This window comes from Idiotropiscis lumnitzeri, chromosome 8 (assembly GCF_059441095.1).
Source record: "Idiotropiscis lumnitzeri isolate Australia: NSW breed Sydney's pygmy pipehorse chromosome 8, RoL_Ilum_1.0, whole genome shotgun sequence".
Lineage (NCBI taxonomy): Eukaryota > Metazoa > Chordata > Actinopteri > Syngnathiformes > Syngnathidae > Idiotropiscis > Idiotropiscis lumnitzeri.
The window spans coordinates 2714795-2737500 of record NC_142398.1 but is presented as its reverse complement, the minus strand read 5'-3'; the positions used below and the strand labels follow the sequence as shown (position 1 = coordinate 2737500).

Below are 22706 nucleotides of genomic sequence, written 5' to 3'. Positions count from 1 at the left end.
TGCGCACTCAGAGGTGCAGCGCTATAAGTCAGCAGGACACGTTGCACGTACGGAAGACCCGCTCTTATACTGGAAGTCCATGGAGGCAACGTTCCCTCACCTATTTATATTAGCCACACAGGCGTTGTGCACACCGGCCTCTTCAGTGCCTTGTGAGAGGATTTTCCCAAAGGCGGGGGAAATTGCCTCAAAAAAAGAAATAGACTGAATAACAAAACGCTGGAGAAACTAATTTCTTTTGAATAAAAATCTTTAATTACAATGAGTCCATTGTCATTCACAACACTTTTACTTGGGCATTCAGACAGATGTTCTCTTAATTTATCAACTGCGTCTCGAATATCAAAAAATTTTTTTATGAAATTGCGTGTATGTAAAAATAATGTGAAAGCAAATGCCTAATCAGAATCAGAAATCCCTTTGTCATTGTACTCAAGTGTGCAACGAGATTAGAGAGCTCCCCTCTCCAGTGCAATACAACAATAATTCAGTTAAATATATAAATTAGATCAGAGAATAATTAGTGCGATGGAAAGTAATACGAAATAGGATATATAAAAACACATCACGTCGCTAATCAATGGAATTGGATAAAATTAGTTTGACAGATCAGTGTCAGATGACCCTGTCAAATGTTTCCTGCAAGTCCACCAGGTGTCAGTATTCAGCAACACAGTGTCAACACAGTGTCAATACATTGTGTCACTGTGTCGAAACGATACAGGATGCCTCATCTACCCATCACTAATATACATACATATATATACATACATATATATACATATGTATATACGTATATATATATATATGTGTATATGTATATACGTATATATATATATGTGTATATGTATATACGTATATATATATGTATATACGTATATATATATATATATGTATATACGTATATATATATATATATATATATATGTATCTGTATATATGTATATGTATATACATATACACATATATATATATATATGTATATGTATTAAAGGATAATGTAAAGGGCAGTCAATTTAAAACTGAACAAAGGTTAGACTGCTCGGAGCCACTTTTGTGATCCTGGCATGGAAGTCCATTGTTTCAGAGGGGTCTCGTTCACACCTCCTGTGGTGCAGCTGTGATCTAATCTTCCTGCATTCCTCTCCTGAGTGTCTGGTCATTAGCATGGTCTAAACTTCAGTTACACTTAAAGGATTTCATACTTTTGACTATTAAAGGAATATAAGAGTTTGATCTTAACATAGTTCATTAGATGTTGGTGCATCCAATGTATGAAAATGTTATATTGTAAAATGCTGAGAGTGTGACTGGTGGCGCGAAACTGGTTGCGGGGGTTGTGCAAGAATGGAATGTTTTAGAAGCAGAAGGTGCTGAGCGAGACGAGATGACTCCGGGAAGGAGCGGCCATCGGGGGATCGCACGCAGGAGGAGCCACGGGATTCGGCGGGAGGAGAAAGACCAATGAGAGCGAGCTAAAGTTAACTGCAATACACATAGCCAATAGAATCATGCCAGGATGCCTTTGTCTGTGCCATTTTGCATGTTGTATAGTATGAATCAGGACTGGGCAACTCGGAGGTAGAACACATTCGTTGGTGGCACGAGAGGTGGAGAGCTGTATTGAGAGGGACCCAAACTCAAGTTGTAGATTTGTGTGTTAGGAATAAATCCACTCGTGTGTGAAAATGCCGGCTTCCTGATACCTTTCTATTGCAGAACGAGCGCGCATATTGTTGGATGAGTGAGAGTTGGGTAAGGTCGCAAATTGGAGTCAGATTACTTATTTGAGTTTACATTGGGTTAAAGTTAAATTCTAACATTGATATAAAGATAAATTCCAACAGTATATATATATATATGTATATGTATATATATATATGTATATATATATATATACATATACATATATATATATATACATATACATATATATACATATACATATATATACATACATATATATACATACATATATATACATATATATACATATGTATATACGTATATATATATATATGTGTATATGTATATACGTATATATATATATGTGTATATGTATATACGTATATTAAAGGAGTGGAAGAGTTTAAACCTGGCTAGTTTTATTCGATGTCCTGCATCTTGTGTCACTGTTATTCTGTGGAATGCTGAGTGTGTGGCTGGTGAAGTTGGAAAAAGAAAGTGAAAGAATGTGAGGTTTGGGAGGTTTTAGGTCGGTGCCTGGCGCAGACAGATACCTCGAGGGGGAAGGGATGCACAAGAAACTGGACCCTTCAGCCACAAGCAGGAGGGGCCACCACTTGAAGAAAGACCAAGAGAAGCAAGCTAAAGTTAACTGCAGCATACACATAGCCAATAGAATCATGCCAGGATGCCTTTGTCTCTGTGTCATTTGCATATTGTGTCTATAAATTAATGCTGAACAGCGAAGACAAAGAGAGCTGTATTGAGAGGGACCCAAACTCAAGTTGTAGATTTGTGTGTTAGGAATAAATCCACTCGTGTGTGAAAATGCCGGCTTCCTGATACCTTTCTATTGCAGAACGAGCGCGCATATTGTTGGATGAGTGAGAGTTGGGTAAAGTCACAAATTGGAGTCAGATTATTAATTTGAGTTTACATTGGTTTAAAATTAAATTCTAACATTGATTTAAAGATAAATTCCAACAATTTATGGTGACGCCGACGGGATGCATGAGAGGTAATAGAAGTCTGGGACTTCAAAGAGAGTCTGGGACTCTAAGAAAAGAAAAGAAGCCTGGGGCTTCAAGAGCCTGGGGCTCAAAGGAAGCCTGGGGCTTCAGGAAAAACCACAAGAGTCTGAGACTCGGGCCTGGGGCCCACGTCCACACCAGGTGACGACCTGATAAAGGTTAAAGGATAAAGGAGCCACACTTCTGACCGGCCTTCCTCTTGGGCCCACAGTGACATAAGGTAAGCAGATCCTTTTCAAATTCTGCATATTGGCAACGCTAAATTATAAGAGGAAGGCGGAGTGGAACGGCGTTAAAATGTATAAATAAATAAGTGTAAAAGTGTGGACGATAGTAGTGTAAAATCTGGGATTTACCTACTAGAATAGTTTGGAACTATTCGTGGTTAAGATATGATATGGTTAAATAAATAAATAAATATATAAATAAATAAGTGTAAAAGTGTGGACGATAGTAGTGTAAAATCTGGGATTTACCTACTAGAATAGTTTGGAACTATTCGTGGTTAAGATACGGTATAAAATCTGGGATTTACGTATCGGGACACGGTTTAAAATCTGGGATTTACGTGTCTGTGTGGAAGCTGTGTGAATGTGAAGGCTAAAATTGTTCTGCGTAAGAAGTGGTTGGGACACACACGAGTGGATTTCAGGATGTTGAAGGAGAGGAAGTGTTATAGTGGTCTCGGGTCCTGGGTGTGGCACGGAGATTAAGGATAAATTCATAAAAATGAAACATAAAAAAGAGAAGAAAAACATGAAGTAGGGATGAAATAAGAAAAGAGAAAGAAAGAAAGCTAGAGAAAAGAGAAGAAATTGTGTCAGTGTAGCGATGGGAAGTTCAATAAGAAAAGAAAAGGAATGTGAAAAAGATGCAGAATGTGTAGAAAAGAGAAAGGAACAATTAATGTTCCATTGAAAGGAGGATGGTGAAACAGGCAGTATTGAGAATGACAGAGTTTGGTGATTGAAGAAGGTGTGACTTGAACAAATGAAAAGGATAAGAATTAGGGTCTGCTGTAAGGAGGAATTGAAGAAATAAATATTTTATGTTTCATACTTTAGTTGATGGTCTTTCTATTAAGGTAACTGTAATTAGTAACTGGAATGAAATGCACAGATGGAAATGACACAAAGAAAAAGATTGGTGTTATGAAATCTTAATTGAAGGAAGCTTTGAGAGCATGAGAAACCTTTGCAAGAGCATAGGTGGTTCCTGACTTTGTAGTTTGTGATTTGATACCTTGATTGGTTGAGTGGCTTTGGTAAGGCTACAGTGAATTTGGAAAATTAAAGGAAAAAAAAAATAAGAGTGAGAAAGATTTTACAGAAGGCAATGAGTATAGGTGTAATCGTAAAATCATGAGTGTGCTCTAACAAAGAGTTAACAGCTCTTTGAAGTTAGATGCTCGTTCCAAAGTAGGGGGAGGAAGTCAGAGAAAGAGGATGAAGTGATTGAAAAAGTGGAAGAAAAGACGGAATGTCTGAGAGGCATTTATCCACAGTTGCCAGACTCGCAACAGTATGTGTTTGAGCCGCCGCCCGATCCGACGGCGCCATTAATGGGGGGGGAGCAGAATGGTTTGAGATGCAAAAGATAAAACGATTCACGGATGGCACCAGCGACCATACAATTGATCGAACAGGCTGTGAATAATGAGAGAGAGGGTGCGCGGAGAACAGCAGGGGAGTGTGGAGACGCCCGTGCTGGCCCCGGGGGGGAAGCACCAGCAGGAACATGTAAACATTTCAGACACAAGAGGAAAAACAGGCATCAATGGCAGTCGTTAACTGATTGAAAAGGAAGATATGCCTTTTGGTGCTCTCGAAAGAAGGTCACAGTCTTTTTGTTTCAGAGGTGTGTCTCGGCACCCCCCTCGATGTTGCTGACGATCTAATCTTCAGGCATCTGCCTCTACTTGAGGTGTTCTCATGTGGTCGAGCATGGGTCGCACTGTGGAGCAAGTTTTTTTTACAGTGCTAGTGTAGCAGTCCGGGGATAAAATATATGTATTCAACCTAACAATAAATACAAATTAGCAGGGAATTAGAACACAAGTTAAACACTGAAACATGCAGGGGATGCCTGAGGAACAGCAGGGCGGCGACAATCTTATTAAAATTTAAATTTTTAAGCAAAGGGATTATGGTTTTGGGATAAGTTTTAAGTGAAGTATTCTATGAACATGTTGAGAGAAAATCTCTGGAAAGGGGAATATCTAGCCATTGGAGATTGGTTTACCAAATATAAAGTTGGACTAAATAGTTTTGTAGATGATTTATTAACTGATGTGTATTAAATGTGACAAAGGTGGAAGACAGATGTTTTTTTTTGACTGTACGACGCGAACGCTGACATGACAATTTTAGAGGATATGACATCATTCCATAAATACCAGACTGCTAACATTCGCATCTATGAGCTGTTTGATGTCACAGGTGCAGTTTCGTCAGCTGCGTCCAGGAGAGGAGAAACAACTTCACGGGGAGTGAATGGGAAAATCCAGAGACCCACAGTTGTAAATTTTGGCATACGCTGGCTAAATTAAGGCAAAATTATGGATCTGCCAGCACAAATCTCAGTGAAATCAAGGCGGACGCGCCAAGGGAGGGGTCTCTGTGTGGAATTGGAAAGTATCGTTTGGTGAATGACAGTGTGAAAGAAAAGTGTTTGTATGCATATGTGGTTTGAGTGAATGTTGTAGGGACGGGCCTCAGGACAGAAAATTGTTTGAGGTCACCGGCAAGCCCTTACAGTACTTAGGATGCGATGGGTGGACAGGCCTGATCAACCTGAATCCCTATTGCACTCCCGAGTATTGATTTTCAAATTGTTTTTGGAGAAAGATTGGAGTAATTAAATTCAAGCATCAAGTGAATGATTGATTGACGTTATTACACAAAATTTATGCAAAACTGAAAGTTTTGGAAGGAAGATAATTTGTCTCTTCTCACTGGCAATTGCCACACCTCCAGTTATCTCCACAGGTTTGAGGTGACATGTGACCAGTGTGACCAGAAGGCCAGAGAATGCTTCAAATAGCGCCTCACCACTACCATCCCAGAGGTTCTCCTCAACAAGGAGGGAGATATAAGATATATTCACATTGGATGCGCGACTAGATAACACACACCCAGTCCAGGATAGGGCAAAATTTTCTTGGATTGTTCAGACTTTTCCATATAATACAGCACCACAGCAGTGATACTTGAAGTTAATGTCGAATTAGTGGCACTGTTTTTATGGAAAATTACTCACTTAACGCAAGGGTAAGTTGTTGTAGAGGAGATATTTCAGACAAAAATGACCCTGAAGTGGTCTCAAGCACGTGTCTCATGTTGGATGTATGAATGTAAAACACTGTTTGGAAGAACTTATAGAATACCTCAAATTTAAGAACAAATGGGAAATAGATGTTGAAGCAACTTTAGTTGACCATATGTGAAAAATGTTAGGAAAACAAAAGACAGGCGCAAATTTAGAGTGACAAAGCTCTTTCCGTCTCCCAGCAGGGGCAGTAAACTAGTAAAGCCAGGATACTGGGTGCTTGTAAGAAGTTTGAAGATAAGACATTTGTAATTACCCAAGGGGGAAGGAGGGGTTAGTAACAGCTCTCACAGCTGTAAAGATAGCAGAAAGGTCAACATTGGTTTATTTGACACGTTGTAAAGAGGTCACGTTGGTTGAAATCTCCTACAAAGGAGACACCAGACTAAGAGGTTTATACAGAGTTACAAGCGGGACAAAATTTATTTAAGAGGAACTGTCCTCACTTGAGGCCGGGGCCAGACCTGCTGACCAGCATGATGGTCACCAGCTAAGTGGGGACACCTCAGGTGAGATTGGCCGTGCCGTGCATCAGATATTTCTGGCCCGTTGGGGTCGATGTTGCTGTGTCTTTCAGGTGGGGAAGGGGGGAGACAGGCCTGGTCTATGTGGCCAGGGCGAGACGTGAATAGGGTGAGACTTCCGGCAGTGACCCATCCAATAATGTCGACATTACACAGCTGTTCCAGTTGGCCGTCCACAAGGGCGTGCCCCTCCCAGTGGCAGAAATCAGGCGAAATAGTCCATCAATGAGAAATGCTACTCGGGCAAAGTAGAACACATTTTGTACATAATTTTGCACGACATCAGAAAAGGAAAATATGGGATTGGATTAAGGAGCGTGACTAAAATTGTTGTACTTGCAGGTTTAGAAGGCCAAGAGAGATATGAAAAAAGGAGGCAGCTGCTCCTTCCACTTCTGCTGCTTCTGGGCAAGGTTCGGGTGACGCAGCGCCACAGCAGACTGGCTGCTGTCCATAGCAGGCCAGTCAACGAGGTTGGGATTGCAGTAACAGAGGTATGGGTGTTTACAGACGGGGGTTGTGAGTGGGGTGTGCTCTTGCTGCGGGGTGTGGGGTCACTGGGTGATGAGCTGTCCATGCCGAGCCACTTTCTGGAATGTGCCATCCTCCGGTGCCATATCTGTCACAAAGAGCTCCACCAGCGCAGGGGGCGCCACCGTTACCCACTCCCAACGCACTTGACACAAACCCGCTCGTACCCCATTCCATGACAGGGGGCAGCGGAGCTTCAGCATTCGAGGACTAGCAGGTCCTAGCAGTCCGGGGACGGTGGATGGACAAGTTTTCGATGGTGCTGGATATTGGGGCGAGCTATGAGCTCCTTCCGCAACCCCCACTGAGCCATGTGGACTCTCAAGATTGCCTGAGTCACTGCCATTGACTGAACGAACACTGGAATTCGAGTGGCATTCCCGGATGGGACTGAACTTGACTCTGCACATCCGTCGGAGGGAGCATATGTCGTGCTCTCTTCCTTCCCAGTGGCTAAACTGAACTGAAACATTTGAGGGCAGCTCTGAAACCTGGTTCCCATCCTCCCGCGGTGGGTATGCCCTGTTCTTGCTCTGGTCTGAGTGGTTTAGCAACCGCCACCCTTTCAATTCACCAATTGACATATCACATTGTACATGTGATCACAAACATGATTTGGTTTATCAAAAATGCACTCATCCAAATTTAGTCATGAGTGCATCTTGCGTTAGAATTATATATTTGTTATGTCTACTGGCGTTGCCTCGCACGCGTGCCTTGTCCCTGAGCAGCGGTAATGGTATGAATTGTTTACTTTCGCCGAGCCACAAATCACATTGAATATTGATGAGCGTCATCATACTAGAGGTCTAGACCCCATAGTTGTTGCACAATCGGGAGATCATATATCAGCACCGACTACAAATTCTTTGGTTTTGGGAACATTACTAAATTTCAAAATTTCCAGGGAAGGGTCGCTCGGAAATGGTAGTTCTGTGTGTGTCTCTGCTTGAGGTGTTGTGGACCCAGGGCCCGTCAGCTTGGTTGTCATGGTTAATAATCACATGCCGACTGAGTTGGGGCTCGGCTCCACAGCTCCGCGATGTTTTTACTGTCTCTACCCCCTCCCCCAGTTGACAGAATCAGTGTGGGCACAGCCTGTAGGTGGATTGAACCAATCATGAGACAATAGGAGGTGAAGACTGCAGCGGTCTTGGAGCTGTCTATGTCTTGTAGAGCACCTTTTCTTCCCATAAAAAAAAAAAAAAAATAAATAATAAAATAAAAAATAGAGGTTTAATTCGGTATCTGCGTTATTATAGTTTTGGGATTTTTTATTTTAGGCATAAATGGTTACTATTTCATTTGTGTTGCTTTAAAATTTGTCAATTAACAGTCAAAATTGGAGCGTTAGCTCGAGGCTTAATTTGTAATCTCGGAACACAGTTAGATATTTGAACTCAGTGAACTCAGCATCACTGGAGTCGGACATCGCTCCGTACATCAACCTCCGGGTGCTTTCCCGGAGGTGGACTCGATCTCGCTGATAAGGACAGTTTAGAGTTCTGGCTAGAACCTGACACGCCATCCAATTGGGAACTACAGGACAAAAGTGGTACCATAGCTCACAGTTGCGCCCGGCCCCAGTATTTGTGCCCGCCATGGTTGAGCTTAGAGGTTGACCGCCCGGACGGGCAGGTCAAGAGAGGGAATGTGTAGATGGCATGAATTGGATCAAAGTCAGACACTTTCGAGTCTGAACAAAGACGATGACGATGCAAATGTTTAACTTATTGACTATTTTACCTGCTGGCGTGTGCTTTGTGTGGACGATGTTTGCGTTTGAACATAGGATGCGGGATGACAGAAGTGATGGAGCGAAAGGAGCATGTAATGGAATGGTATGGTATGGAGCAGAGCGAGATGATGGTAAGACGCTGACACAGACACAACAACTACTGCTAAATCTGAAATGTAAACAACCGACACAGGTGAACACTTGGGTACAATTTTAATTGGACACACCCATGGAATGATGTGGGAATAAAAAAGAAAGAGCCTATTTTTGACACCCAAGTTGCAAAACAAAAATTCACCTGCCTAAAAGTTAAATGGGACTGGTCCTGGGATTGGAAATCTCCAGGAGTCATGGTGTAATGAAAATGTGTCTTTGCCAGTAGGAATCCCTCTCGCTCGTGATGATGTTTGGCTGTGGTGTGGAGAGAAAGTGCTGTACGATAGGCTTCCCACCAATGCCTCAGGTAAGTGCGCCCTGGTAACGCTGATCATGCCAGTTAGTGTGACAGCCTTAGATCTGGCCAAAATGGAGTGGGAAGGTGTTGGACAATGACGAAGAATCCCCTTCCTTAACAGGAAGAGAAGGGACATGCAAGAATGGTTGAATGCAGGAGATCCCACGTATATAGATGCAATTGGAGTTCCAAGAGGGATCCCTGACGAGTATAAATTGGTGGATCAAATTGCGGCAGGATGGGAGAGCCTTTTCCTGTTCGTTACAGTAAACAAAAATGTGGACCGGATTAATTATGTCCACTATAATGTCCAACGATTGGCGAATTTTACCACCTCAGCACTCCAGGCAGTGCATGAGCAATTGGCTGCCACGTCTCGTATGGCATTCCAGAACAGAATAAGCTTAGATATGTTGTTAGCCGAAAGAGGAGGGGTGTGTAGTATTTTTGGGGATCAGTGTTGTACTCTGATTCCCAACAATACATCTCCTGACGGTCGCCTTACCAAGGCATTGGAGGGTCTGCGCACGTTAAGTGACAAAATGAAGGAGCACTCAGGTGTGGACACCAGTTGGTACTCTGACTGGTTAAACATCTTTGGCAAATATAAAAGCTTGATTGCATAAGTACTGATTTCTATCGCTGTGTTTGCCGCTATTATGGTGTTATGTGGATGTTGTTGTATTCCATGTATCAGATCATTAACTGTTAAGACAATTGAACGCACGTTGGGGCCACTCCCTCCTGGTGGCCAGTACATGATGATCCCTCAGAAGGACCCCCAGGAGGGGGGGGGGGACAGCTGTGGCCCTACGGGAGTCCGGGATGTGAGTATGTGTAGATGGCCTCAGCGACCTGAGGCCATGAGGAGGAAATGAAATTTTCTACGGATTTTCTACTAGAATGAAATTTTCTATTGATTTTTAATTTTTACTAATTTTCTATTGATTTTTAATTTTTACTAATTTTCTATTGAGCTTTACCTCACCTTCTATGGATTTATAGTTGTTACTAATTTTTCGTTGTTTGATTTTTAGCTCGTGTTTAACAATAAAATAAGGGGTTCGAGTGATGACCTCAGTTGTCTGAGGTCATGAGAGGGAATAAAGGAGTGGAAGAGTTTAAACCTGGCTAGTTTTATTCGATGTCCTGCATCTTGTGTCACTGTTATTCTGTGGAATGCTGAGTGTGTGGCTGGTGAAGTTGGAAAAAGAAAGTGAAAGAATGTGAGGTTTGGGAGGTTTTAGGTCGGTGCCTGGCGCAGACAGATACCTCGAGGGGGAAGGGATGCACAAGAAACTGGACCCTTCAGCCACAAGCAGGAGGGGCCACCACTTGAAGAAAGACCAAGAGAAGCAAGCTAAAGTTAACTGCAGCATACACATAGCCAATAGAATCATGCCAGGATGCCTTTGTCTCTGTGTCATTTGCATATTGTGTCTATAAATTAATGCTGAACAGCGAAGACAAAGAGAGCTGTATTGAGAGGGACCCAAACTCAAGTTGTAGATTTGTGTGTTAGGAATAAATCCACTCGTGTGTGAAAATGCCGGCTTCCTGATACCTTTCTATTGCAGAACGAGCGCGCATATTGTTGGATGAGTGAGAGTTGGGTAAAGTCACAAATTGGAGTCAGATTATTAATTTGAGTTTACATTGGTTTAAAATTAAATTCTAACATTGATTTAAAGATAAATTCCAACAATATATATATGTATATGTATATACGTATATATATATATGTATATACGTATATGTATATATGTATATGTATATGTATATATATATATATATGTATATATATATATATATATATGTATATATATATATGTATATATATATATGTATATATATATGTATATGTATATATATATATATGTATATATATATATATATGTATATATATATGTATATATATATATATATGTATATGTATATATATGTATATATATATATATGTATATATATATGTATATATATATATATACGTATATATATATATATATAAAGGCATCAAACGATTGGCCAGGTGATGTTGGTTCAAAGTTTCATCTTGACATACCTGTAAGTGTGCTAACTGCAGGAGAGAGAGTACATCGATCTATTAAAGGTCTTCACCCACTATGAAATTCTAAAATAAAGAGAACATACCGCAACAAAAGGATGTGAGTAAATGGTCCTTAGAGGAACTAAAGGTGCCCCCACTCGAAGCAAAAATAAGATTAGAGAGCAGTACCAATGTTCCATAAGCGATGGAGCCATGGAGGATGAGTAATAGTGAAGGCAGAGGACCCTATGTGATGGGAACCACACTTGGCTGGATAGTGAATGCACCTTTTAGAAGTGAATGTTACTGCAGTTCAGTGGGAGGTCAGCACATCTACACAGCCAACCGGATATCCGGAGCGAATATAGACAAGCTCCTGATTCAACAGTATAATGCAAATTTCCCAGAAAGCAGCTGTCAAGAGAAAGCAGAGCTATCGCTTGAAGATCTTCAGTTCATGCAGTTAGTCGGTGAGTCTGTGGTGTAAGTAGATGGACATTACCATATTGGCCTGCCACTGAAAATCAAGATGATCCAGCTGCCAAACAACTGCTGTGTAGCTGAGCAGAGCGCCAGCAGCCAAAAAAAGAAGCTAAACAAAGACCCAGAGTTTACATAACGACTTCAAGAGTCTCGTGGCTGGAATAATAGAGAAAGGCTATGCAGTAAAAGTCCCCAAGGAACAGCATAGCCGAGAAAATGGACGTGTGTGATATATACCCCACCACAGGTTACCACCCAAAAAAACACAAGATAGGAGTGCTTTTTGACTGCACTGTCACATACCAAGGAACCTCACTGAATGATCAGCTACTCCAGGGACCTGATCTAAGTAACACCCTATATTCATGTCCTGACGTGGTTCAGAGAAGAACCCGTGGCTGTGATGGCAGATGATATAGAGTCTATGTTCTACGGAGTTGGAGTTCCAGACAAAGATGCCAATCTGCTGCATTTCCTCTGGTGGACAAATGGGCAACCAATGGAAGACTACAGAATGTGTGTACACCAGTGGCACCCGTGCACTGGTTTTCAAGTATTTATTTCTATATTCATGGATAGATTTGTAGAAATACAAAATATACACGGTGGCCGACAGGTTAGCACGATGGCATAGGTCGTGGGTTCAATCCCGCGACCGGCCTTCCTGTGTGGAGTTTGCATTATCTCCCCGTGCCTGCGTGGGTTTCCTCCGGGTACTCCGGTTTCCTCTCACATTCCAAAAACATGCATGGCAGGTTGATTGGACACTCTGCCCCTAGGTATGAGTGTGAGCGCGGATGATTGTTCGTCTCAGTGTGCCCTGCAATTGGCTGGCAACCAGTTCAGGGTGTCCCCCGCCTACTGCCCGAAGATAAACTGGGATAGGCTCCAGCGCCCCCCGCGACCCCAGTGAGGAGAAGCGGTATAGACGATGGATGGATATATATATATATATATATATATATATATATATATATATATATGGAGTTTCATGTTCAGCCTTTTTAAATCTTGAAATGCACTTGTCCTTTTATTTCTTCATATTTGCAACATCGTACAAGAGTAGCGCTATTATGTAACCACTAACTTTGATCTATATGACATAAGAACTCCATCAGTGACCTGTACCGGAAGGAATTGCTTCGCTTTATTTTGCTGAATACAAAAGTCCCGTTTATCACATTAAAACATAAGAAGTTCCACATTGAAAGGTGATCTTGAACTTTGTTTTCCTCTGGTGGGGCAGCAGTACACTCCCGCTGTATTACGAAACACTCCATTGGATCATCTTCTGTCCGTACCAGGCGCCCGCAGCCTCCCATCACCCCACCCATTTTGCCCATGTGTTGCTTAAAACCAGGCTGGAATGCCAGACCATAAAAGCATAAAAGATAAGTCTGGCTAATGGGGAAATGAGCCTATGCCGCTCTAGTATTGCACTTGTACGTTGGGAATGCCACTAAATGATGGAGGAGAAAGCAAAGTGGCAAAGGAAGCTAGTTGTTAGCTTCTTTCCATATACGGTCTTGGCGCTGTGTGTGTGCGTGGGCGTGTGCGTTGCATGCGCGTGGCCACATCCACAAGCCATACTCACATCCGCATACATACACTCAAAAAAGGCAGATTAATTAATTTCTCACATTGTTTGCTGGTCACATGACTCGTATAAGCAGGGATACATTCTTTATCACAGTCATGTGACCTATTCATGCCGATATGTCCTTATATGGACGTCATCCAAAGGATCTCTCAAAGGCACCAGTTTGCGTGTGCGTGTATGTGTGTGCGCGTGCGCGTGTGAGTGTGAGCGTGTACCTCTGGCTGTGTGTGCGTGTGGATTTGGTTAATTCCTTGATTGGCTTTTTCACCATTTTAACCTCTCCATGTCGACAGTGTGTGCGCGCGTGCGCATATGAGTGTGTGTTCACTTCCTGTATGCATGGAGAGGTGAAAGCATGGTTAAAGAAAGAGAGAGAAAAAAGTAACTTCCTGCCCCGATGGCTGGCCATATGTCCTTATTAGGAACAAGAAGGAGAGCCGGGGAGAATTCCTGCTTTATGGTCATTGTCCGGGCACGCTTTGGGGGTTGCAACACACACGCGCACGCACACACACGCCCATACGCACACACGCACACAAATACTCTTGACAATTGTTGGTGGACTCACAACATCAGGTATTTCAGATCCATGCGTGTCACTGTCTTTCGTTCCCATGACATCATGCTTGGTTGTTGTCAGCTAACTGTGACACACACATAGACACACCTGAAATGAGCAATTTCGTAATATTCCGCCAGCTCGCCGAGCTTCCTGAGGTGGAAGTGATGGTGTCACATGGGGGTGTCCAATCCTTGTCTTTGATTTTAAATGCATTGAATTGTAAGATGAAATGGTCACTTTGAAATTGTTCACCTTGAACACGCTTAAATAAATTACTAAAGCAAATCTATATTGTTTTTATGTAGTCGTTATTTTCTTAAAAACTGCTTCGTCAGAGCTTTTGGTTTAAGAGAAATAGTTCAGGACTTTTTAAGATCTTGGTGTGGCAGTGGCCCTGTACCCCGCTAGAGTAGATCACTCCCTGTGCTAGGGCTGTATAATTAATCACAGTTTATTTTATTTTATGTATCTTATTTTTTATATTTAAAGTTGTTCATTTATATTTAAAGGGGAACTCAATGCAAAAATGTGCTTTTCAGTAATTTGTTCTCTGTGCTCACATTAGTCTACACTTTTTTTTAATTTTAGTATATTTCTGAATAATGTACTAGTGTATTAACATAATTTACGATTACCAATGATTCATAGAGAACAAGGGGAAGGACTATTTAAGTCTTTACGTCTTGAAAATAGTAACTGTTTTGAACAAAGATATGTATTGATTCATTATTTTTATTTTATATTTTTATCTTAGTTTTTTTCCAATGTGTAATGATGTGTTTCTTTTTAGATATATGTTCAATAAATCAATCAATCAATTCTGTTTTGTTGATGTAAGAATTGTGCATGTAAGTCTACTCATTTTCATCCATCTGAGGGGTGACCATTTTGGTTTTAGCTGTCGGCTGAAGTTAACATCAAAGTGCCCTGTGGCTTGCATTGCGATCGTCATGAGACCAATGCCAGAAAACAGGAGAGCTGTGATGTTGAAACGGCAATCAGGCCGCTAATAGCCCCCAGGCCAAAGTTTGTACACAACTAGTGTATCAAAGAAATTTTTATCTCAATAATTCTTTCAGGTCTTTGATTAGCGTCTCGTTTTATGTCATAAAGCATCTGAGGAACAAGTTGGCCAAATTAACCCTTTTACCAAACTATACCCAAAACTTAGCATTTTATATTTGTACATATGAGATGTTAGGATAACAATTTATATATTTTTTTTCTTAAATATCATAAATGAGTCAATGGAATTTACATGAAAAAGCAATACAAGGCTCAAAGATTTGGCGGTATTAGATTTGCTCTATTGACATGCAGCATAAAACTTTGCACCTTTTTTTGTTGGGTTTTTTGTTGTCATTTTTTTAACTTGTTTCAGTTGTTTTATTGTTGAATTTTTTGTCAATATATTGTTTGATTTGTGTCTGTGTACAGCATGCTGCAGTGGTTGTTTTTTAAAGTGCTTTATCAATCAATAAAAGGTGACCAGCGTTGAGTTTTTCCACATACAGTATTTGGAAATAAATTAGGCAATATTTCCAGCAACAGCGCACCTTTATTTGACAAGTTATAAAAGTGAACTGGTTCTGTGGTCCAATTGGTTGCGCTGCCATCAAAGCCATCGATGGTTCTTCATGCACTCAACTGACTGCTCGAGTGAGACGGAGACAACAGAACCTGTCATCGGCTTCCTGATGCGTCTGACAGCTGGACATTCCCACGGTGTTTATTCTTGTGTCAAATTGTTTGAACAGATGAACGTGGCACCTCCAGGCATCTGGAAAGGATGAACCAGACTGGTGCAAGTGCACAGTTATCTTTGGGATATTTTGGCGGATTTTTTTAAACTTTCCAATGATATTTCAGAAAAAAGCGGTGTGTTTAAGGTGTGGCTTCAAATACATGCACATGTAACTCAAATGTTCAGAAGCGTTCCAAGACATGACGTCACCTGGGTTTTCCCAAATTGCTCAAAGGTGTTGCATCCTTACTGTAGTAAACTTTTGACTTTGAAGAAATTCATGAAAAATTGTCACAAAGAAAAAAATCCTTATTAATAATCCTTAATCCTTAATTATTCTGGCATTTTACAAATAGACATACTTTTGAAAATCCTAATTTACCTAGAATGGGAAAAATGTCATTTTATTTCAAATCAGACAGTCAAGGAGAAAAAGCACATTTTTATATAGTTTATGGAAACTTCTATTTTCAACAGTCTATTAACTAAAATAAGTTTAAAAAATATATATAATCAAACGAGTGGTTTTATTTAGGAATGAATCAATTCTATTTGTCTGTCTTAATGTATCTGAGTTGGGCTTCCTCCTTCATTTGAAACATGTTAGCATGTTAGCTTCTTTAAAGCCTGAATCAATGATTCTCAAATGATGGGTTGTGCACCCGTTATGGGTGGCAGATGGGTAGTAAAAACAAAATACTACAGGGGTTTTCCGATCTGTGCTGTTTTGAGGTTACAAATAGCATGCAAGTAAGAATGTTCATGCAGCAATTAACACTTTACATACCGTTTTGTGTCTTTTATATTTGTTTTTCATACAAGTGCCAGAAATGTTTCTGTTCAACATGCTCGTGACGCAACCCATTAACATCTATTCGACCTTTGCCACAGTTCGCATAATTAAACATAATAAAAGGAACAAGTTATGGTGCCAAGCATCAAAGGAATAATACATGCGCAAATCAAAATGCTCGTCATTGTGCAAAAAGAAACGTGTTTTTTTGACACATTTTACTTCTTACAACATCAAAAGCATATAAACCTAAATTTCAAATTCTCTTATAACAAAAATAAACATGATTTGCCATATTTTTCTTCTCAAAACAAAAAATAAAAATAGAATAGAGAGACTTCTCCAATGCTTATCAAGTATTCAAATAAACTTGAAACTAAAATAACCCTCAGTGAGACTCCTGGCTTAGGTGAAGAGTGCTGAGATTTACTTGTTGGCTGTAAACATAGCACAATGTTAACACTGGTATCGTTTATCACTCTAATCTTTCTAGTGAGCATGCGCGCGTGTATGTGAGACCGCTATGCTGGGTGTTAACCCTGCTGTCAGTGACCCATGAAATGGACAAACTAACCCTCAGATGGCCTTTCCTTCTTGAACATTTGCACTGAAACGTCATACATTACGCTGTAGTGCATCAAAGATGATAGATGGATGGATAGAGATGGCTAGATATTCTCCTCTAACTAACAGCTCATTTACACTACACATTTTACACGCCTTAAAAGGTGATGTTTTTAAAGCACCGCTTTCTGAAATAAGTGAATGAGTAATAAACCGTTTCAAAAACAAAAGGGCATCTTTTATCCACAAAATGTAAAAGATTTTGGGGTTGATTTGGTTGTTTGAAGGGTGATCCACTGACGCCACGTCCATTGGACGCTGGGAAACCAATCGGGAGCCGCCGTGAGGAAAGTTCTCCTTATATGGAGAGGGGCTGCAGCACGAGCGTCTTTAAAACCGCAGCGGTCAGCCAGCACGACGTCACAGTCAGGAATCCGAACGAAGACTACCCGCAGTACGCGCATTCCCAACGAGACACCTCTCACTGGTAAGGAAACATGATGAATTTACATTTTCTCTTGAGACTGATATTTGGGTTGCTATGGTGGTACAGTCGTGCTTTGTGACTTCGCGTGTGTTTATTTTTTTGGGAATTTCTTTAACTGGCGTCGTCGTGCTTGGCTAGCCGTTAGCTAGTTAGCTGCTGGGACGTCAGGTGAAGCACTGACGCCCGGCTTCAAAGAGGCGACGTCCGGCTTGATGACGCAGTGACGAACGTTACTCGGTGAGATGATGACGAAGCCTCCCCTCCTCCTCTCGACTCTTTGAAGGCTTTGACCGTCATCGACCCCGCCCGGGCGGCCGCCAGCATCCCTTTTGCACGCCATCGTCTCCCCACCGGCTCGGCGGCCAGACGGATTACCGTAAATGGATTAGCTCGCACAGAACCCACTATTTAAATCTGATAGATTTACTAATTAGCAGCAACGTTAGCCGCTTGATTTTTTTTAAAAAAATAATTAAAAATACAATTTAGTTTTTCCACGTGTACAAGGTAAGGCATCGATTTGGAGAGCAGGCGTGGGCACACATTTTGTACTCTATGGCAAGATTACATTTTTATAACGGACAGTTAAAAATGTATAAATCAACAATTTTATCTTGTTCTGCTATCTCAATTTTATTCCAATTAAAAATAACTAATGGAATATCTATATTCAGTACGATTTAATAAATGATAAAAATGTCTGACATTTAATTGAAATAAAAATGTAATGTCTTCCCAAAAACGTATTTAATAATTCTCATTTTGAGATTTGTTGAAGTAATGCCTTATGTGCTACTGTTGATTCCCAAGATATTGGTGGGAGGATGCAAATGAGTGAGTGCAACAATTCTACCTGTCAAGAGTCATGTGCTGCATGTAGCCATTTTACCCGCCCTTGAATTATTCAGGGTTTGGTGTTAAGAGGGAGTGGTCTGTTTTGCGGACCCAGTTGCTGTATTGTACAGCGCCTTGCTTTTTCCTTATATGGTCATGACCGGACCTCCTTGGCCTTTTTCTTTTTTCTCTATATGGTAGGGTTCTACTGCGACACCCAGCGAGACTAGCACCAGATGTGGCACAGCTGTTGCTACTTCTCCCTTTTGGTCTTGCCTCTCTTCTGTTAGATGAAAGATTTATTTTATTTTTTTGGTATTTCAGAAAAATGGAAGACGAAATTGCCGCCCTGGTTGTGGACAATGGATCTGGTATGTGCAAAGCTGGCTTTGCTGGGGATGACGCACCCCGCGCCGTCTTCCCCTCAATCGTGGGACGGCCCAGGCATCAGGTATACCACCAGTGCCTATGGAAAAAAAGGGGGTGGCAGGTGTTTTAATGTGTGCATGTCATTTTTTTTTTTAAATTTCCTTTTTTTTTTTTTTAAACTTGAGGTTTCAGTGATAGGTTTATGCCTTTTTTAAATGACAAATTGATCATGTTGAAACTCATACCTAACAAAGATGTCGTATTTGAGCGAGGTGTTTCCTCCAGAAAATTCTGTAGCTACCTGTATGAGCAATGAATCGTAAATTGACTTTTTTTTGTTCAAAGCCTCATAGGTGATGTCTTATTTTAGGCAGTGGTATATTTTTGATTTGCGCAAATGCTGACGTTGACCATCATGAACAGTGTACGTCCATGTCATTTTTTTGTGAAAAGGTCTATTTGAGATTTCAGACATCTGTAGTATTTCAGAGGTATACAGTAGCTTCCGTTTATTAAATAGTGTATGAAAAACAAGTTGGATCTCATGTCAAGGAGGAAATATTAATTTTAGGAAGGTGTTTACTAAGGGAACAATACGCTGTAATGTTTCTCTGGTGGCAGGGCGTGATGGTCGGCATGGGCCAGAAGGACTCATACGTGGGTGACGAGGCTCAAAGCAAGAGGGGCATCCTGACCCTCAAGTACCCCATCGAGCACGGCATCGTCACCAACTGGGATGACATGGAGAAGATCTGGCATCACACCTTCTACAATGAGCTGCGTGTGGCCCCTGAAGAGCACCCTGTGCTTCTCACAGAGGCCCCCCTCAACCCCAAGGCCAACCGTGAAAAAATGACCCAGGTACTCCCACTGGGTGTGTGTGCGTGCGCGCGCGCGCCAGCGTAGTAGTCTTGGTCTTTTCCCTTGCTCAGTCTGTATCCTCCTTGAACTTCCAGGTGTCCGATTTCCTGAGCTCTTTCCATCTCTGTGGAGACTTGAGGTTTTGTCTCTCATAATAGCGTGCAGCATGGCGTGACTACTTTGCACTAGGCATGCTGGCGGGTTTCAATTTGAAATGGTCATATAGTTTTATTGAAAATAAGAAATGGGTTGACATTTTTCCATTTCATAATAATAAAAAAAAAAAATGTAATTTGGAAAAGTCCAGATTTTTTTGGGCCTTTTTTTTTAAAGTCATAATGACATTTTTAACAGCTTGTTAAGACAAAAGCAATGTAGTACTGTTGATTAGTATTAACCAGTTTTAAAATTGTTTTTTGGAGGGGGGTGTTTTGCGTGTGAGAATTGACAAACTTTTTAATTGTGTGAGTGAAAATAGTTCAAAATGTGCTTTAAAATTTAAAGGCAATTCAAAGCTAAAAAATTTGATTTAAAAAAATGTTTTAACCTAACAAGTTTTAACAATGTGAATCATGCGCCCATTCAGCTTGGTGTCAACTTGACTACTAATTTGATTTGTTGACTAACCCAATGAGTCCTTTTCCACTAATGCAACTTGTTATCCATCAGATCATGTTTGAGACATTCAACACGCCCGCCATGTACGTGGCCATCCAGGCGGTGCTGTCCCTGTACGCCTCGGGCCGCACCACCGGCATCGTGATGGACTCCGGGGACGGTGTCACCCACACGGTGCCCATCTATGAGGGCTACGCTCTGCCGCACGCCATCCTCAGGCTGGACCTGGCAGGGCGCGACCTCACGGACTACCTCATGAAGATCCTCACAGAGCGCGGCTACAGCTTCACCACCACTGGTCAGTCCTCCGCCTTAAAATGAAAGTTTGAGTCAAATGTCTATTCAAACCCGTCGCTCTTCATGTTGAATCCGATGGGCTAATGTGTGTTGTTGCAGCCGAGCGTGAGATCGTGCGTGACATCAAGGAGAAGCTGTGCTACGTGGCTCTGGACTTCGAACAGGAGATGGGAACAGCAGCCTCCTCGTCCTCTCTGGAGAAGAGCTATGAGCTGCCTGATGGGCAAGTCATCACCATTGGCAACGAGAGGTTCCGCTGCCCTGAGGCGCTCTTCCAGCCTTCCTTCCTGGGTAAGCACATCTTTTAGCTCACCCCAAAATACGCAAACATACCTGACAGCGTGCATCTGCAGGGATGGAGTCATGCGGCATCCACGAGACCACCTTCAACAGCATCATGAAGTGTGATGTGGACATCCGTAAGGATCTGTACGCCAACACTGTGCTGTCAGGCGGCACCACCATGTACCCCGGCATTGCTGACCGCATGCAGAAGGAGATTACTTCCCTGGCCCCCACCACCATGAAGATCAAAGTAAGATTACTTCCCTGGCCCCCACTCCTATGAAGAGCAAGGTAGTAAAAGTGGCTCATAAAAAAAAATAGCGCCACAATGACTTGGGATGCACGGCCCAAGTGTTGTGAATTTGTCATTTCACATTAATGAATGAAAATTAACTAATCAAAACAATTGGTGTAAAAAGTTTTAATCGCTATGTGGGTGGATCCCTACAGGCTTTAGCAATTTTATCAGGCTCTGCTGCCCCTCAGTGGCCAACTTGAGTAACGTCTGTTTCACCTCTGCAGATCATCGCTCCCCCTGAGAGGAAGTACTCTGTTTGGATCGGTGGCTCCATCCTGGCGTCACTGTCCACCTTCCAGCAGATGTGGATCAGCAAACAGGAGTATGATGAGTCCGGCCCCAGCATCGTCCACAGGAAGTGTTTCTAAAGAGACTGTCGGACGCCCCCCAACAATCTGTTTCTTCCCTTCCCCCACCCCAACCCCTCTCACACACTGCTACCATCCCAATTGAGTGGCTCCCATCAACACTATCTGCCGCACCTGCAGCGCCTTTTTCAGTTTCTTTACCTTGGTCGCTGAGGGGCTCTGCAGGAAGGCTGAATCCTGAGCCTCACTCCCTCTCCCCCCCCACCACAGGCAGTGTGAATGTGAGGAATGATTTTGTGTGTGGTTTAGTTTTTTGATTTGTTCACCACCTTTATTTGCCTCTATGAAGGTTTCCAACTTCTGCCGGGCGTTCCTCTTGCCCTGGCAGATCTGTTAGTATTGCGTTATGTAAATTATGTCATCTGTTTGTTTTTGTACTTTCAGCCTTAAGATATTTGCTCCAATTTTTGTCAATATGCAAAAATAAGAGAAAGTCAAAGCTACTATGGTAAGGTGGTGTTAGAAAGGTGTGTACATGAGGCTTGCCAAGCTTCTGGTTACATGACAACCCAATAAAGCGCACATGTCAGATCACATATCCCACCTTGTCTTTATTTTACTTCTGGAATTTTTAGAGTGTAGAATTAAGGGTTTATCCTGATAATCATAAAATGTGTTTTATACTAGTTTTAGTCACATAGAAAATGCTGTGGTCAAATCTACAGATACAAACTGGTTTCAATGGTAAATTAAACCAGAAGCCCCCAACAGAGGGGCTTCACAGATTTAAAGGAGTACTTTCATTTTATTTGAGGCTGAAAATTTTGAAAAGGATGACTGACTCTGGTGCTTAGCAAAATGCTAATTGCTGCATTGTGCTAATGAACCCACAAGCTTGCAATGAATTAATGCATTTGTTGTGGCCTGAGTTGGCGTGTGGCGCAAATACAGTTGCATATTTTGGCTCTGTGTAAAAAAAAAAAATGTGTACGTAATATACAATCCAATAAAAAGCATTTTAGGATTCAGCCAACTGTCAATCACAGTTGCTCAGGTAACGGCCAATCGCAGCTGAGGTTGAGGAAACCGCTCCACCGTGATTAGTACTTCCTCACGAGGGTCGCGCGGGTGCTGAAACCTAATCCCAGCTGTTTTCGGGCCCTAGGCAGGGTACACATGGGATTGGTTGCCAGCCAATCACAGGGCACATGCAATACAGAGTGTCCAATCAACCTACACATGTTTTGTTTTTTTGCAATTTGGGA

The 22706-nt window shown here is 41.7% G+C and overlaps 1 protein-coding gene across 1 annotated transcript; it reads left to right on the top strand.

The window, feature by feature from the left end:
- Positions 1-17449: 17449 nt before the first annotated feature.
- LOC148331498 (actin, cytoplasmic 2) lies at positions 17450-22037 on the top strand. The gene is made up of 7 exons (XM_088302469.1): positions 17450-17571; positions 18730-18856; positions 19396-19635; positions 20305-20551; positions 20650-20841; positions 20904-21085; positions 21358-22037. The coding sequence occupies exons 2-7, from the start codon at positions 18734-18736 to the stop codon at positions 21499-21501; spliced, it is 1128 nt and encodes a 375-aa protein (XP_088158595.1). The 5' UTR covers positions 17450-17571; positions 18730-18733; the 3' UTR covers positions 21502-22037.
- Positions 22038-22706: the final 669 nt, after the last annotated feature.